This window comes from Microtus oregoni, unplaced genomic scaffold, assembly GCF_018167655.1.
Source record: "Microtus oregoni isolate MIOR12 unplaced genomic scaffold, Mior012 000009F_ref0000495, whole genome shotgun sequence".
NCBI lineage: Eukaryota > Metazoa > Chordata > Mammalia > Rodentia > Cricetidae > Microtus > Microtus oregoni.
Window position 1 is genome coordinate 13827881 of NW_024543068.1, and position 18521 is coordinate 13846401.

At 36.9% G+C, this 18521-nt stretch overlaps 1 protein-coding gene across 5 annotated transcripts in view; it reads right to left on the bottom strand.

The window, feature by feature from the left end:
- Positions 1-545: 545 nt before the first annotated feature.
- Rbm25 (RNA binding motif protein 25) overlaps positions 546-18521 on the bottom strand; it is a 55309-nt gene continuing 37333 nt past the window's right edge. For all 5 annotated transcript variants that reach the window (XM_041658071.1, XM_041658070.1, XM_041658072.1 and 2 more), the window contains 9 exons: positions 15225-15447; positions 15020-15109; positions 12680-12753; positions 11649-11799; positions 9668-9992; positions 9020-9294; positions 6312-6410; positions 4977-5024; positions 546-2098 (listed from right to left, as the gene is read on the bottom strand). In XM_041658071.1, coding sequence (XP_041514005.1) covers positions 2006-2098; positions 4977-5024; positions 6312-6410; positions 9020-9294; positions 9668-9992; positions 11649-11799; positions 12680-12753; positions 15020-15109; positions 15225-15447 — 1378 coding nt within the window. In that variant the 3' untranslated portion in view covers positions 546-2005. The remainder of the gene's footprint in view (positions 2099-4976; positions 5025-6311; positions 6411-9019; positions 9295-9667; positions 9993-11648; positions 11800-12679; positions 12754-15019; positions 15110-15224; positions 15448-18521) is intronic.

An 18521-nucleotide genomic window follows, 5' to 3' on the forward strand; every position in this document is an offset into this window, starting at 1 on the left:
CTCCTGAAAAGTTCTATGATTTTACAGGGAAATGCTACGCAGTATAAGGTATATACTCCTAAAAGCTCCCGGTAAACATCTCTAGTTTTTGCAGGAATCTGAGATATTAGCAAGGTAAAGTCAATCTACATGAATAAAACTTCATAGTAATATTAGCTAAAAAAAGAAAAAGAAAAAAAAAAACAAAAAAAACCTAGCATGAGGTCAAAGCAAATGTTCAATGTGTTTAGAAGACAAAGAATCAAAATAAATGACTTAAAGAGGGTATTGGGCTAGTGGAGGGATAAATCTGAAAAATGGCTAATAAATAAATTTCTAACTGGAAAGGTCATTTTTCTGCAACTTTCCTTTAGAAAACATCACAATGTGGAGACATCCATGGATGACAGCCTCATCCAAAATAAGGTAAACAAGGTCTCTTTGATCTTCTGATACCATAAAAACTCATTCAAAAATTTAGTTTTGGGTTGTTTTCTAGTATATGCACTACACAATTATAACATAATGTCATTTATTTATAAGACTCAAAGAAAGCATTTCCAAGATCAAATATATACATTTTTAATAACTGAAATATTTACAAAATGAAGCCATGTCAAGGTTCAACATTAAGAACAGTGTTTTGGATGTCCTCAAGATGTTTTAAAAAAAAATTAAAATAAAAACTTAGTAACTCAAGCTCACAGTTCCATTACCCTAACAATTTAATCTTTACCTTTTAATAAACAAACATGGCAACAGCTGCACCTTATTTGTTAATAACTGTTTGGAACTTGGTACTTTTCAAATAAATTTTGTTCCCTGGTGTTCTTCTGAATTACTATTAAATTCTAAGGATTTCTCTAAACATGTCATCAATATATTAAAAGTTTGATGACAAGTAATAAAAATTTATAGGTAGGAAACTGCCATGAATGATGTTTCTTTGGAAGAAAGACATAAACAGTTAAATACCATGGTGAATTACTATTGTGTTGTCAAAATCTCTTTTGTAAACTTACCTTATTTACTTATTTACTGGTGCTAGGGACAGAAGCCAGGCCCTCTCTTTCATGGTGAGCATAGTAAGCTCTCCCAGGAGGTGCCTGCTGGTCATTTGTATCAAAGAAGATGGGCTCTTCCCCTCCCTTTGGAATTTATTTTATTTTATTAAAAGGAATACATCCAAATTAAACGAAGACAAGTAAGTTGAAAATGTATTGAATAAACTGCTCCAGAACTTTAGAATCTCCTTCAATCCTGAGCCTTCAAATTGGAGAAGAAATAAGACTATGATATACCATCCTATTCACAGAGAAACAAATCTGGTTTAGCAGACTGTTGATCGCTGCAGAATATCACACTCTGGGAAACTCACACCGTAATTATACTAGTTACTTGGGTTGGCACAATTATCACTTTTCCTTTATGAGTCTATTGATGAATTACGAAATGTTTAAGGGAACCCAAAGAAAATTTAAAAAGACTTTTATGCATACACTGACATAAACACATTAATACAGAGATACATTAGGAATGGCTGTCTGCTAGGTTTGCACTCTAATTTTAAACTCCATGCCTTTACGAGGTCTTGCCATTTCTGATCAAGGGAGTGGGGTGACATGGTAATGAGTATGACTAGTATTCAAATTATTCATGTCGGTGCCTATAAAGTACAGTTTTAATATTAGGTGGAATCCTGCAAAAAAATTGGGAAGTCATTTCAATATTTACAAGGGACGAATCAGCAGAACAAGATTACATGAGATAGGCTGTGTACAGTAGCTGCAGCTTATAAAACACACCAGCAATTTGTACCTGGTGAGTAAAAAGAGAACCAGGGATTCAGGACTTTACAACCAAGCGCGTACACATGGTATCAACAAATTAGAGGACAAAAGAATTCACATTTTCTACATTAAAAAATTACAGATCTCACAAATGTCTTTGAAGACACAGAAAATTCAAAGTTCTTTGAAGGGTGTAAAAGAAGAAATCTGAAATGTAACTCTGAATGCAAAAAGTTTTACTTCACAAGACCAATTTTCTTGGCTTCTGTTTCATATATCAATAATCTCCACATTTTGACTATAAAAACTTCTGCTTCTTCGTCTAGTACCTAGAAGACAAAAGATGAAAAGATAATTAGTGGCATGTCAAGTCAACAGTAACACGCAAAACTCTTACCCACAGCACAATCAACATAATGACCTAAAGAAAAATTAGCCAGCCAGACAGTGTTGGAGCATGCCTTTAATTCCACACTTAGGAGGCAGAGGCAATCTCTGAGAGTTCAAGGCCAGCCTGGTCGACAGTGTGAGTTCCAGGACAGGCTCCAAAAAGTTACAGAAAAACCCTGTCTCAAATAAACCAAAAAGAAAAATTATCCAGGATGAAAAAGATTTTAAACAGAATATTTAAGTTATCAAAAAAAAATGTTAGTAATTTAGCTAAATCCCATGACTTACTAATAATTATTCCATTGTACTTTTGTTTACTGGTTTGATTTTGAGAAACACAACCCAGGCGAGCCCTAAACCTAAATGAAAACAAGGATAACCATTCCCCTTTTTAAGTGCTGGAATTACAGATATGTCACCATTTTTGCCTCCAATAATATTTTGCCTTTTATTTTGATGTTAATTTTATAGACATTACATTTATATATGACTGGCCAAACCACATAAGCAAAACCTTACCATAAAAAGTAATTTATGAACAAGTTAAATATACATCTATCTTAATAGTATAATATTATTTATCCCAAGTCAGACTCATCATCGTACTTAACATTTAACAAACGGTTATTATGTGACACCAAATTAAGCACTGCATGAGAATTTACTAGTCTCTAGAATGCAGTAAACAGAATTAAGAGAACACCGATGCCACAGGATTCACGAACACTATCTTTTTCTGTTAAATAATCTAGGTTAGTTTACTATCTACCTAGGATTTAATTACTACATAATGTTCCCAATACTACTACTGCCTTTAACCTACAAACATAAGGCTCTGTCTGGTCCTCAGGCCTGCTGTTAAAAGCAACGAAAGACCTAACGTCAGACATTATCTATGATGAAATTCCAGGATATCATTGCTTGAGTGGAAAGCAACTTCTTATTGCCTGGTTTCTTTTCTAAACTGCCTCTAAGAATTCTGAGAGTCCAATCTCTATTAAAACTAGGTTCAAATCTTTACCGGCTATTGGATGTGTACTTGGCAGAATCATAAGAAGCTCACTAAGTCTCACTTCTCTGAGCTGTAAAAATCTAAGAAATTTTGCTGCATCATACCAGTAGTACTACTACAGAACTAAAACAGCTGCAGTGAGCCCTTGCTACATGCTACACAGTGATCAGTAAATTCTCAAATCAAGTTTCTTTAAACTTCCTTTAAACACATTTGTGGGTCATTATTTCGCCGTAGCTTGAGAAATGATCTTGGAACACAAATCACAAAATATATAATTAAAGTTTGTGATATAAAAATAAAAACACCAAATGTATTTATCAGGAATAAAGTACTACTTGAGCTAAAAATCTGTCTTAAACATCTAAGAAGCATTTAGAGGTTCTGTGTCTGCTGGAGTGACAAGTGTACAGGTGGTGTGCCTGACTTACAGCACGGTTGCTGAAACTAGAAATCTGGATCTCATGATAGAGCATTAAGTGTTCTTTTCAATTATTCATTTCTCTAATTTATATTCTGGTATTTTGGTGTGGAGAAGTGCAAGTTCATGGACGGCAGAAATCAACCTGTGTCCACCTTGTTTTCCCAGACAGGATCTCTCACTAGAACCTTGGACTTAACAATTAAAAGAGGTGGTTGGACAAGCTCCAACTATCTGTCTCCTCCTCCGTGGAGGGATCCCTCCATGCTGGGATCAGGAAAGCATACTGCTACACTCAACATTTTAATTAGACTTAGGGTAAGCAGTAAGCACTTTTTCTGAGCTATTCATTTAGATACATGAGGACATTACTTTTCACACCTTCTTTTACCTGTGCGCATGCCTGGTTTACGAAGTGGGTGCCCCTGCATGAGCACACTTGTACTATCTTATCTACATGTGCCTACACACCTTAAAAGCTTTTTCTTTAATGCAAATCCCCCCCCCCACAGGGTTTCTCTATGTGTCAAAGACCTGGAAAACTTGATCTGTAGACCAGGCTGGCCTTGAACTCACAGAGATCTGACTGTCTCTGCTGGGATTAAAGACGTGCACCACCACAGCCTAGCTAAAAAAACAATTTTTAAATTACTTGCATGTGCCGGGCGGTGGTGGCGCACGCCTTTAATCCCAGCACTCGGGAGGCAGAGGCAGGCGGATCTCTGTGAGTTCGAGACCAGCCTGGTCTACAAGAGCTAGTTCCAGGACAGGCTCCAAAACCACAGAGAAACCCTGTCTCGAAAAACAAAAAAAAAAAAAAAAACAAAAACAAAAAAAAAAAAAAAATTACTTGCATGTTTGTTTGTTTGGGGTATGAACACATGCCATTGTGCTGAACCCTAACTCCCTTGCTGTTCTCTAATACACGTCTCAATGCTGTTAGGGATTCCCAAGGTATATGATAGGCATGTGCCATCATTTGGACTAATAGTCTGGGATTAAAGGAATGCAATTTCAGCCCAGCTCTACTTTCTTATCATCTTATTCTTTGACAGAAACCTTTTCCCAGTTGCTTAGTTCTAAGAAATCTTCCACAATTAGCCTACCAGTTCTAAATTCACTCAAACTACCAGTTCTACTCAAATTTGCTAGGGTTAGGGTTAGGGTTAAACAGGCCCTCCCTCATATTTCAGGCAGTACTTTTCTCATTTAAATTGTAAACCTCTTCCCTCCCTCTACTTATAAAATTACAACGTTCAATAAAATAAAATACTGACCATAATACAAATTCAAGTACAATTAGGAATTTGATTTTTTAGCAAGAAAACGCAAGAAATTTATAAAGCAGTTTGTTCACATAGATGACAATGTTTTTCTAACTTACCATGGCAACATCATCTAAAATGCTCTGAGGTGAACTATGGGCCATAACCTAAAAGAAACAAATTACTGTTACAAAGCTACACAAAACCTCTAAACGGTAGGTAAAGATTTTTGTGCCTGAGGGAGTTGCTCTAGTTTGAGGCATGGTCTCAATGTTTACTTGTGGAAGGCTTGGAACTTACAGAGATCGGTCTCCCTAATGCTTGATTTAGAGACAAGCCCTACTATGTCTAGCTCTAAAAGCTTTTTATTTTCTATTTTTATTTTTTTAGAAGAGAAAGGGTTTATGTGAAGCCTTGACTGTCCTGAAACTTGCTCTGTATATTCAGAGATCACTCTGCCTCTGCTTCCTAAGTGTTACGGATAAAGGGGTGTGCCACTATCATCTGGCTAAGCTTTTTAACCCAGAATCCTAACCACTAAAACAGTTTAATCATTACTTACAAAATGCCTTTCCCCCCCTCTCATGCTATGCAACCTAGGGTGCCCTCAAACTTGTGATCCTTTGCCTTAGCCTCTTTAAATGCTAGGATTACAGAAATCTGCCACACTTGGTTATGTAAGTCTTGATCCTGTAATATTTTTAAGCAGAGGATAGTGGAAGATGAACACATTTATACTATTACAAGAATATGATGCTCCCACTATAATAACCATTTTATTAAATGACACTATACTTTGAGGACACACAATAAAACACATCTTGCTGGATGATGGCTGAGTGTACTGGTACATGCCATTAATTCTAGCACCAAGGAAATGAAGGCAAGGAAAAACTCAGCCTGGGCTATAGGAAACTGTCTACTCTACAAAACAAAACAAACAACAAAAAGCCTATAGAATTGAAAAATGCTACATATTGGATAAAAATGTCCAAGACATCACCTTTCCATAAGGTTCAATTTCTTCATGCATAAATATAGTAAGGATGCCATTTGAGACTTGTATACTGCTACAAAGCTAAAAGACAAAGTTCCATAGAATACACTGTGTCAAGAACTCTAATCAGTCACTACCTAAACACCATTAATGACAGGACTATTCAAAAACCGTGACTGCCAAAGAAATTGAGGAAACAAACTATTGGCTACCTCTGCAAAATTCAAACTCAAAAGACAAACCACCGTGGCATGGCATTTGCAGTAGAAAAGAGAAAATATAATTGAGAACAGACACCAATTCTGTCCTCCCTGACTCAGAAAAAAAGCTGTGGAATGATGGGTCTTTAAATAACAGGTGCCTTAATTAAAACTGAATTATCATATATTTGGTAGGATTTTTTTTAAGGAAGCGTCTAAAATAAATGTTAAAGGTAGAGGAAGAAAAAAAAACCAACCTTAGAACAAACAAAATCAACCAATGTAGCTTCTTCTTCGCCTATGTATTCTATGATTTTCTTATTGATCCATGGCCGTATTCTTCGCTCCATCAGCATCTGCAAAAGAAAGCAAGATTGAAGAACTAAAATAAGTCAACTATAGGGGCACAGATCTTAAATCCGGGACACAAGAGACAAAGGCTAGAAGACCTGAGTTCACAGTGAGGCACTGCCTCAAAAATAAAAAAATTTAATAAATAAATGTAATTAGTAGACAACCCAGTAGTCTATGCCTAGGTTATAGCCAGAGAACTCTGTCCCAGAGCTATCTGAACTTCCTGCTCTGTTTACTACAGTGAACCAGTAGATTAATGGATAATGAATGTCTGGCACACATTAAAAAAATCTGTATAAAGAAAAACAAAACCATGAAATTTGCAGGAAAATGGATAATCTTGGGCATAAAACATTAAGTGTTCTCATTCAAATTCAGAAAAAAAAATTCCTTTATGAGTCACTTGTTACTGTGTGTGTAAACACTTAAGTTGTATAGTACACAAGTACAAAAATAGTAAAATATCTTAGGGGTAACTCTAACTAAACAGATGAAAGACCTGTATGACAAGAACTTTAAATCTTTGAAGAAAGAAATCCAAGAAGACATCGGAAAATGGAAAGCTCGCCCATATTCTTGGGATGTGGGATTAACATAGTAAAAATGGCAATCTAACCAAAGGCAATCTATAGATTCAATGGAATGCCCATCAAAATCCCAGCAAAATTCTTTACAGACCTCAAAAGAACAATACTCAACTTCATATGGAAAAACAAAAAACCAGGGTAGCCAAAACAATCCTGTACGAAAAACAACTTCTGGAGGCATCACCATCCCTGGTTTCAAACTCTAAAATATAAAAAAAACTCAAGAAACTAGACATCAAAAGAACAAATAATCCAATAAAAAAAAAGGGGGGGGGGATACAGACCTAAACAGAGAACTCTCAACAAACAAATCTCAAAACAGCCGAAAGAAATTTAAGGAAATGTTTAACATCCTTAGCCACCAGAGAAATGCAAATCAAAATCAAAACAACTCTGAGATTCCATCTTACAACTGCCAGAATGGCCAAGATGAAAACCAATGACAACAACGTATCCTGGCGAGGATATGGAGTAAAGAGGAACATACCCCATTGCTGGTGGGAATGCAAACTTATACAGCTGCTTTGGAAATCAGTATGGCAATTTCGCAGAAAATTAGAAATCTGTCAACCTCAAAACCCAGCAATACCACTTTTGGGCATATACCCTAAGGATGCTCAATCACACCAGTAGGACATTTTCTCAACTATGTTCATATCAACGTTATTTCATAATACCCAGAACTGGGAAACAACCTAGACGCCCCTCAACTGAAGAATGGATAAGAAAAATGTGGTAGATTTACAAAATGGAGTACTACTCAGCAGTTAAAAAAAAATGACACCTTGAAATTTTCAGACAAATGGAATTTAAAACAAAACAAAACAAAACATACTGAGTGAGGTAACCCAGACCCAGAGATATATATGTACTTACTGATAAGTGGCTTTTAGACATAAAGAATAACCAGCCTACATTCCACAACCCCAGAGAACCTAGACAACCAAGACCCTACCTAAGAGAGACATACTTGGATCCACCTAGGACAGAAAAAAATAAAATAATAGAAGATCTCCTGAGTAAATTGGGAACATGGGGGAAAGGGGAAAGAAAGAGGAATGGGGGGGGGTGGAGAAAAATATATAGAGCTCAATTTAAATCAATAAAGAAGACAAAGAAAAAAATCATTAAATTTGCAGGAAAATAGATAAACTTAAGCATAAAATATTAAGTGTTGTCACCCAAACTCAGAAAGAAAAAATCCCCTATGAGTCACTTAGCTTACTGTGTGTTGTGAACCCTATTAACATTTAAAAAGAAGGCTTTAAAAGGTAGTATTTGGGCCAGGGGGTAGGAGGGTGGTGAGAGGGATGGAGGATAAGGCTATGGCAGAGAAAAAGGCAATATTAGGTACTGAAGGATAAATAGCAGAAAAAAGAATAGAAATTGTCAAAGAGAAGAGAAATAAAGCTGATTTTTTAAAATTTCAATTACATGGTGTTTTTTATTATTCTATGTGTGGTGTATAAGTACATAAAAATGTAACTGACATTGAAAGTATAAAACCCCAGGCAAAGCTCAATAGTTTCAGGATAACTTCCACTTACAAAATTTTTTGGTCTCTCTATGCAGCCCTGGATGTCCTGAAACCTGCTCTGTAGACCAGGCTTAGCCTTGAACTCAAGAGGCCTGCCTTTGTCTCCCAAGTGTTGGGATTAAAGACACGGCCACCAGTGCTTGACCTGAGTGGCCATCTTAATGTAGCTAGCTATGTGATGTTTTTTGTGGTGATTTTATTATAATAATTTTTTTTAAAGTTTTTGGAAACAGGGTTTTCTGCATAGCCTTGGCTGACCTGTAACTTGCTTTATAGACCATATTGGGATCAAAGGCATGCACTTCCCATTACCCAGCAATGAAATGATTTTATAAGGAGATAGAAAAACATCTGCCAAGTTATCTATTTAGTGACAAGATTCGCCATGCCAAAGAGATTATTCCACCTTATTTGTTAATAAGAGTGTATATATGTCAGTTACATTGAAAACTAGCTCAAATACAGCAACATATAATGTGCTACTCACGGAATCCACAATAGACCAATCCAGAGGATAAGCAAAGAGCTCAGGTTTGGCTGTGGGAATTTTCTCAATGAGACTTTTAATGTGCTTGCGCTTTTCTTCAGTGTTTACAGTGCCTTTAGTCGCATTTTTATCATCTTCACCATAATCCAAGGGGACAAGTTTCCTTTTTCGGGGCACATCATCACTGTCTTCATCCTCGAATTTGTTAAAGACACTATCTACAGGCAGTTTCTTTCTCTTCACAGAATTAGGCTGGCCAGGACTATTGGAAGCACCTATAGTTAAAAACCCTAGCTTAGTGAAAACAACATTTTCAAATGCTAAATCTGACAACCCACCATCCCTCATAAAATGCAAAGATACTTCCACAGTTCTCAGAGAAAGATCCCAACTGTTAAAAACAACAACAACAAAAAAAAACTCTCTACTCACAAGTGCTAGAAAATTTAACTTTTCACTTCTTCTCAGAGCTTGAGGCAGCTGGAGATATAGGAGCACTAGTAGAACTATGAAAACAATCGTGAGCTAGAAAGGCATTGTTGAATACTTTGCTATCTATCTACCAAGGAGCCATATATTTGACCTTACAGTGAAGGTTGTGGGGACACTGGAGGAAAGGACAAAAAAAGGAAGGAAAATCAAACATACCCAGTTTAAGACTTAGTCCTATTTTTGGCCTATGCTCCTCAGGCTGCTGTTGATCTGGTGAGTTTTCATGAGGAATTATAATACCACAAGGAGACTCATCCCCAGGAGTGTTGGGTGTTGCATTGCCACTGGCAGAAGACACAGATGGAGCAGAGCTGATGGGTCTCAGAGTGGGTTTAAGACAAGGCTTTTGCTCTGGTTCTTCTTCTTCTTCCATAGGCTCCTCTCGTTTTTCTTCTTTTTCTTGCTTTTCTTCTTCTTCCTCCTCTGATTCTGGTTCTTGCTTTATTTGAGGCTGTCTACGCCTCTCAGCCTCTTGTTCCATCTGCAGCCAAAAAAATACTACCTGATTAACCTTAAAAAAAAGACTACTAGCCGGGCGGTGGTGGCGCACGCCTTTAATCCCAGCACTCGGGAGGCAGAGGCAGGCGGATCTCTGGGAGTTCGAGGCCAGCCTGGTTTACAAGAGCTAGTTCCAGGACAGGCACCAAAGCTACAGAGAAACCCTGTCTCGAAAAACCAAAAAAAAAAAAAAAAAAGACTACTACTATAACTCTTCTATTTGCTTTATACATCTTACATAAAAGAGCTGATAAAAGATTTACTTGAGATGCTGCAGAGACGGCTCAGAGAAGAGCACTAGCTGCTCTTCCAGAGGTTCCGAGTTCAATTCCCAGCAACCACATAGTGGCTCAAAACCATCTATAATGAGATCTGGTACTCTCTTCTGGCATGGAGGTATACATGCAGGAGAAACATTGTATAGACAATAAACAAATAATCTTTAAAAAAACAAAAAATAATAATTTTTTTACTTGACCACTGGGATAAACCTTAATATTAAGTACTGAGTACTAGGCGGAGAGAGAGAGCTCAGCGGTTAAAAGCATTGGGTGTCTGGCTACAACTATCTGTAACTCCAGTCGCAGGGTATTCAACTCAGTAAACAACAAAAAGGGAACAAGGAAGGACATGGGGTTTTTTTGATGTATGTAACATGTGAAAATACAGAAACATCCTATTGTTACTTAATAGAAGAACTAAAAGTATTTTCAAAACTAATAGTTCTTGGATGCAAAAGTTGAGCACAGTACATCTGCTAACAGTCTGTTCTGCTTAAAAATAGACTACTGGGATGGAGAAACAGCTCAGTGATGAAAAGCATCTGCTGTTCCTTAAGAGGACCCAGGCTCAGTTCTCAGAACCCACATGGTGGCTCCCAACCATCACTCCAATTTCAGAGAATCGAACCTTTGAGGGTATACTAGATAAGAATGTGACATATTTACATGTAGGCAAACCAACTAACATAAAATAAAAATAACTAAATCTTTTTTAAAATGATATATTATGAATTGAAAACCAAAATAAGTAAGAAAATACTTCAAACTATAATTTTATTACAAAACAAAAAAAAATGTATGGACAACTTTCTATCCAAATTTTATTAATAGTCACCAGTAATGGGAGACTTAACTGATGTATTGACATTTTACAAAGATTTGTGAATTCAAGTCCCGGGAAATATCTCCGTTGGATTAGTGATTGCTCTGAAAGCATGAGGATGGGAGTTTGACTTCTAGTACCAACAACACCCAAACCAAGCCCATGTGCTTGTAATGACAATACTGGAAAGGTGTAGACAGCCTGCTAGCGAAACAATGAGAGACTCTGTCTCAAATAAACCAAGGAAGATCCCGTCTCTGGAGTAATACCCAAGACTGACTTCTGGCTCCCAAATGTACATCACCCCTGAAGTGTCCCCCAACATACACAAATATAGAAAGGTGCAAATTCAGCTCAGCTTGACAACTTCTGCACTAAAAGTAACAGAAGTACTCCTAACCTACTAAATAACAGCACCATTAAGTTCCAAGATCATATTGTATACTCCCTTTATCTACAAACAAAAATATAACATAGCTGACTTTAAAATTTCTAGTGATTTAAAACCAAACAATTTCAAGTGTTGTAATCTCACCCTCTGGAGCTCTGCATCTGGATCTGGATGTCCTTCTGCCAGTAAGCGCTGCCTGATTTCCTCAAGCTCTTCCTTCTCTCTCTTCCTATCTCGTTCATCAGCTTCCATTTCTTTTTCCCTATCACGCAACCGTTTCTGAAGAGCACTCCCCCTAAAAAGTTAAAAGGACTCATTTAATATCATTGCCTAAACACAAAATGTTTAACAGTACCTTTCTCAATATTAGAAACCACATAACTGAATGCTAAGACTCAAGTGTTCTACAAAGAACTCCCAAGACAGTGTACTCTCTACATTAATGTGTAACACAGCCCTAACCCTAACCAACACGGAAGCACCGAGTTGTCATTTTCTTCTGAAAAATCATTCTAATGTACCTAAAAGTCAATAGGTAATGTTCCAGGGGAAGACAAGTTTTTGTGTTTTGTTTTTGTTTTGTTAATCCGCACAGGGCAGTTCTGTAGCTCCAGAGCCTGTCCTGGAATTCATTATCTAGACCAGACTGGCCTTGAACAAACTGCCTCTGGAGTGCTGGGAATAAAGGTGTGGCCCACCACAACCAGGCTGGAAGACAGTTTTGCTGTACCTATTCCACAGTGAATCCCCAACACTTAATTAGCATTTTTTCAAGTAAGGTACGAAGATAATATAAGAACTTTTGGGGATGAGGGTGTAACTCAGAAAACTGAGTGAATGCTTAACATGAGAAGTTTTCTGTTCAACCAAAATAAGTGGATATGACACACATGATTTTAATCCCAATCTGTAGGACAAGGCAGCAAGTTATAAATTAAAAGACAGACTACACACATCCAGTAAACACAAAGTGGTTCAATTCATAACTTCACAGTAATATATCAATATAGAGATGGTACATGGGGAGCAGATGGGAAACTTTTGAAACACAGAAGACAAATTTAAACAGTTTTTTTAAACGACCCTCTAAAGACACATGGGATTATTGATTCTAACCCTAAACACGCCTGCTAGCCTCGTACTCACAAACAGCACATAGGTTTACACTTGCTTACCTATAGTACTTCGGATCATCTCTATCATCATCATAGTCTTCTAAAAATTCTTTTAGTCGTTTAGCTTCTTTAGCCTTTGTAGAAATAAAGGACAAAGTATGGTTAAGAGTTAGAATCCTTCCTTCTTTAGGAAAGTATTTTTCCTCAACATCTATATTACTTAAAATTTTAATACTTCTCATTTATTCACATAGAAATGGGTATCAAATTAAAATTTTAAATAAGTCAGCTTTAGGATATATCTGAGATGCGAAAAAGTCCACATATACAATATGTTAAACAAATAACCTATAAATATAATTTTCAAATACACTCCCAATGAAACCTGAAAACATTAAAAAGCAATACAATATAATATTATTAAATGTTATTGGCAGGCAAAAGTATCTTAATATTCCATAGGGTAGATAAAACTACAAGTGATTTAAGTAAAATTCAAGATTTAGATTTAAATAATGTCCACATTGTAAAGATAGATTTCACATCTATATGTAAAGCCGATAATAGTTTCTGACTTAACAATTTAATACCTTTCAGCAATCATGATGTAAAGTCCTGTAAAAGACATCCATAGGAATCATCTATCTATTCCTTAGTAAAAACTCACTGAGGCACAATGAGCCTTCTTCTGTAGTACTTCCAAAATACTGGGAACAAAACTCTTTCATATCTCAAACACTCATATTTTCTCTACACTTGTTTCAAAATTATGAACAAACACTTCTGTATGGTCCAGAACAAGGCACTAGGCTGGGATATGATAAGGAGAGGTATGTTGACAATAACAGTAATCTTATGTATCTTCAAATATTCAAAGTACAGCTATGTAGGACAGGCGACATAGAAGCACACAGAAACGCAAATGAAATTTACTACTCAGGGAAACGTTCACTTGTACTGAATATATCTGTTACTTAAACATGAAAAAATACTTAACAGCAATTTCAGAAACAATCTTTTTTGTAAAGAAAATATTTCTCTAAAGGTTTCAGATTTGTTCACAGCAAGCACAACATTGTCTGTTTCTCCAACTAATTCCATCTCTTATCTTTTTTTTTTTCTATCATAGACAGGGTTTGTGTAGCCCTGGCTGTCCTGAGACTAGCTCTGTAGGCCAGGCTGGCCTCTTACTCACAGAGATTTATCTGCCTCTGCCTCTCAAGTACTGGAATTAAAGGTGTGTGCCACCACACCCTGCATAACACAACACATAGAATATACTATTGAAGCAACTTTTATCACTACTCTCAACAAACTGTTCATGCTTAACAATTTTTTTGTTTTGTTTTGGTTTTTCGAGACAGGGTTTCTCTGTAGCTTTGAAGCCTGTCCTGGAACTAGCTCTTGTAGACCAGGCTGGTCTCGAACTCCCAGAGATCCGCCTGCCTCTGCCTGCCGAGTGCTGGGATTAAAGGCGTGTGCCACCACCGCCTGGGCATGCTTAACAATTATCAGTGTAAATACAACAAAACTAAATTTATGACCATATAAAGAGACTATAGTAGCAAGAAAACTACTTGATAAATGCTAAATATACTTCTGCTTAAAAGAGTGCCAAGAGGAACTACAGAGCTGGCTTATCACTGAAGAGCACCCACTGGCTGCTCTTCAGTTGTCAACACCTACATGGTAGCTCACATTTTCAGTTCTAGAGGTATGATACTCTCAGAATACATACATGCAGAAAAAACACCAGTGAAATAATAAATTAAAAAAACAATATAAACCTGTTCCCTCCAAACAAACCAGACATCTACACTAACTAATTCAACAATTTTGCAGAACTGTTTAAAAGAAAAAATTTATGGCACTAAGTTTTTGTGTATGTGCCTGTGGATGCCATAACACAGATACGGATGTCAAGGTACAAATTGTGGGTGACAGTTTTCTCTCAACCAAGAGGTTTTTGCAGTCTAAACTTTAGGGTGGTAGTTGGAGCCAATTCTCCAAGATGAGGCATCTTGTCATCATCTCAGCAAGTTTTTAAAATCTTAACCAAACGACATCAAATTAATTCTAAGTTTCTATAACCCACTATAGCAGATTGAAATTATACTACATATCATTAATGGGCAGCAAATGAAAAGTAGGAGGAGATGTGTACTGAGTCTATCTCAAAGCTGTTTGAAATGAGAAATCCAGGTATCTGTATGAGTTGAGTCAAGGCCAACCTGATCTACATCATTAATTCCAGGGCATCCAAAGCTACAGTGAAACCATACTAAAAAGCCGAAACAAAAAATTATTAACTGAGAAGCTGTCATATATATATAACATTTTCTGTGTTAAATTCAAATATCTTTAACTTGACAAAACACCTTTTTACACCTAAAACCTCACCATTTCTCTTCTTCTTTCTTCTTCTCTTTCCGCCTCTTTTTCATATTCTCTGGTTTTCTTTCGTTCTCTGATTTCCCAATTCTTAAGGCGCTAATAGAAAAAAAGTTTCAAAACTTTAAAATTTCACACAGGACTCTATAAAACATGGCCACCAGCCTATGTGAGTGTAACACACTTCACAAGGAAAGACATTTCCTCAGGTTACCTCTTGATAAGCAGCCTCTTTCTCTCGCAATTTGCGTTCAAGTTTTCTTCGTTCATATGCGTCTTCTTCATCCTCTTCCCTGTCTCTCTTCTTGTCTTTCTCTCTTTCACGTTCCCGTTCTCTTTCTCTTTCTCTCTCTCGCTCTCGTTCTCTTTCTCGTTCCCGTTCTCGCTCTCTCTCTCGTTCCCTCTCCCGTTCCCTTTCACGATCTCTGCTTTTTTCTCTTTGGAAATAAAACATTAAATATTTTTTTATCGCTCTATTCTCTTTCTTTAGGAACCAAGGGAAGCTGTAATATACATTACAAATCAATATATATAATCAAGTCAGACTTTAAAATTAATTTTAGAGAACTGTAAATGTCTCTATACTGAAAGGTACAAATTCAGGTGAAGTAACTGTCTAAAATGAACAAGGTCCAGCATTTTAATCCAAATGTTGGAATTAAACAAAAACACAGATTCTAATTCTAACTACTAATTCTAAATTGCATTCAAGTCAGTCCTAGTAATTTACTCATATGTCAGAAAATAAACTTAAGCTTACATAAAATAAACATAAGATTACATGAAAAATTGAAATGGTATTAATTCTGGCTAATTATATGCTGGGATACATAATTATGCACGAAAAAAAAAATAGAGCACTGTCACGCATGGTGATAAACACTATTAAACCTAATGTCTGGGAGGAAGAGGCCAGCTGACCTCTTTTAGTTTAAAGACATCTCAGTTGTCTACATTGAGTTACAGGACAGGCAGAGCTACATAATAGGTATCAGCCTTTAAAATTAAAAAAGGGATGTCCAATTGGTGGCGTACACCTTTAATGCCATCATTTGGGAGACAGAGGCTGGGTGGGAGATGAGGGGATCTCTGTGAGTTAGAGGCCAGGTAGGTCTAGAAAGTGAGTTCTAGGACAGCCAGAGCACAGAGAAATGTTGTCGTCGTCACCCCCGCCCCACAATAAGGGAATGAAAACATGAAGAAGACGAAGAAGACGAAGAAGAAGAAGAAGAAGACGAAGACGAAGAAGAAGAAGACGAAGACAAAGACGAAGAAGAAGACGAAGAAGAAGACGAAGAAGACGAAGAAGAAGAAGACGACGACGAAGAAGAAGAAGAAGAAGAAGAAGAAGAAGAAGAAGAAGAAGAAGAAGAAGAAAAAACGAAGTATGAAAAACTAGTAAACGTATTAAAAAGCCAATCTAGAGTCAGGCAAAGCATGCCTGTTAGTACAGTATTTGGGAGGGAATATGGAAAAAGTTTAAGGCTATCTTTACCTACATAGAAAGAGACCACCCTGAGAAACGAGAGACTGTCAGAAATTTTTGTTGTTAATACTACATTACTAGCAATCAAGGAATATGATGCTGGCAAACACATAGAAAGAAAATTTTGGCATGCTGTATGTATCAAGTGCCTCTAATTTCAGCTCCAGGGATTCACCTTCTCTAGTTGTAGTATACCACATTTGCATGCATACTAATAAACACACATACACAACTAAAACTAAACCTTAAAAAAAGTTACACTGCAAAATACATCACAATACCCAGAGATAAATAAATACACGTGTGTGTATTTGAGACAATTATGTTACTAACGGACATTGTTATTTGTGCATGTCTTTTTAAAGATGTATTTATTATGTATAGTGTTCTGCCTGCATGTATGCCTGCAGGCCAGAAGCCGGCACTAGATTTCAGGATTGCTGAATGACAAGATAGTGCTGTTGACTGTTAACCCCTCAGCTATCGCAGCAGCCCTTGTATATGTGTGTGTGTGTGTGTGTGTGTGTATATATATACATATATATATATATTTTTTTTGACTATAGTCTTAACTGTCTAGAACTTGCTACCAGGCTGGCCTCCAAAAGTGCTGGAATGAAAGATGTGCACCACCAGGTATGATTTTGAAAAATAATTTTTAAAAAGAAATTGTGTAATTTCAGAGAATGCCAAATTCTCATTAAGGGAGGGCTATAACGACAAGAAAAAAAGAGAAAATATAAAATATACTATGCATCTAGATAGTGGCATTATTAGGAGGTGTGGCCTTGTTAGAGAAAGTGTCACTGTAGGGGTGGGCTTTTCTATGTTCAAACTACAACCCCCAACCACCTACAATTCACTTCCTTTTGCCTGGGGAAAAGAGATAGAAATCTCAGCTCCTTCTCCATCACTTTGCCTACCTGCACACCACTATATCCCACCATAATGATAATGGACTAAACCTCTTAAACAGTAAGCCAGCCCCAATGAAATGTTCTACTTTAAAAGAAATACTGTGGTCGTGGTGTCTCTTCATAGCAATAGAAATCCTAAATAAACTCTTTGAAAATTTACTTTTGGTCATGGTATCTAAGTAGGCTTTAAGCTACATTGCCACAAGTAACATGTATTTGGAAAATGATTGAAAAACCTGAGTTTTCCAATCTTCTCAATCACTGTTCTTTTTTTATCTTGCTCTAAAAATTATAAATTATCAAAAGTATTAAAAGACCACCTTAAAGGGTGAAATTACTAAATCAGATGGATAAATGGGACATAGGGACAAAGAAACACACACCTGCTTCTAAAAACAATACTGGTAGAATTGACTTCTGAATGTTAATAGAAAAACAGTCTACCAACTCAAAGATATAATGGAACTATGTCTTTCTTAATACTTAGGTAACAATCAGTAACAGGTTTTTAAAAACTGGCCCAAGAGAAAGAGTAACTACAAAGAAGAAAACTGTTGCTGTTGCTGGGAATGTAGCCCAGCAGTAGAGTGCTTGCCCTGTGCCCAAACATCCTATCTCGCATGATGGGACAAGCCCATAAGGCCTCCAGCACATACAAAGCTTAGCAAAGGATGAATTCACAATCACCCTAGGTTACATAGGAAATTCCAGGCTACCTGATGCACAAAGAGCTCACCTCAAAAACAAAATATAGGATTGGCGAGGTATCTTAACAGCTAAGAGCACTTGTTGCACGTCCTTAAGAGCCAGGACCAAGCCGCATGGTGGTGGCCCACGCCTTTAATCCCAGCACTCGGGAGGCAGAGGCAGGCGGATCTCTGTGGGTCTGTGGGTTCGAGGCCAGCCTGGTCTACAGAGTGAGTGCCAGGACAGGCTCCAAAGCTACAAAGAAACCCTGGCTCAAAAAAATAAATAAATAAATAAAAGCCAGGACCAACCAATATGGTGGCTTACAACTATAGTTTCAGGTGATCTAACAAACTCTTCGTGCACATACATGATACATGTATATACATGCAGACAAAACACAAAAAAAAATGTACAACTC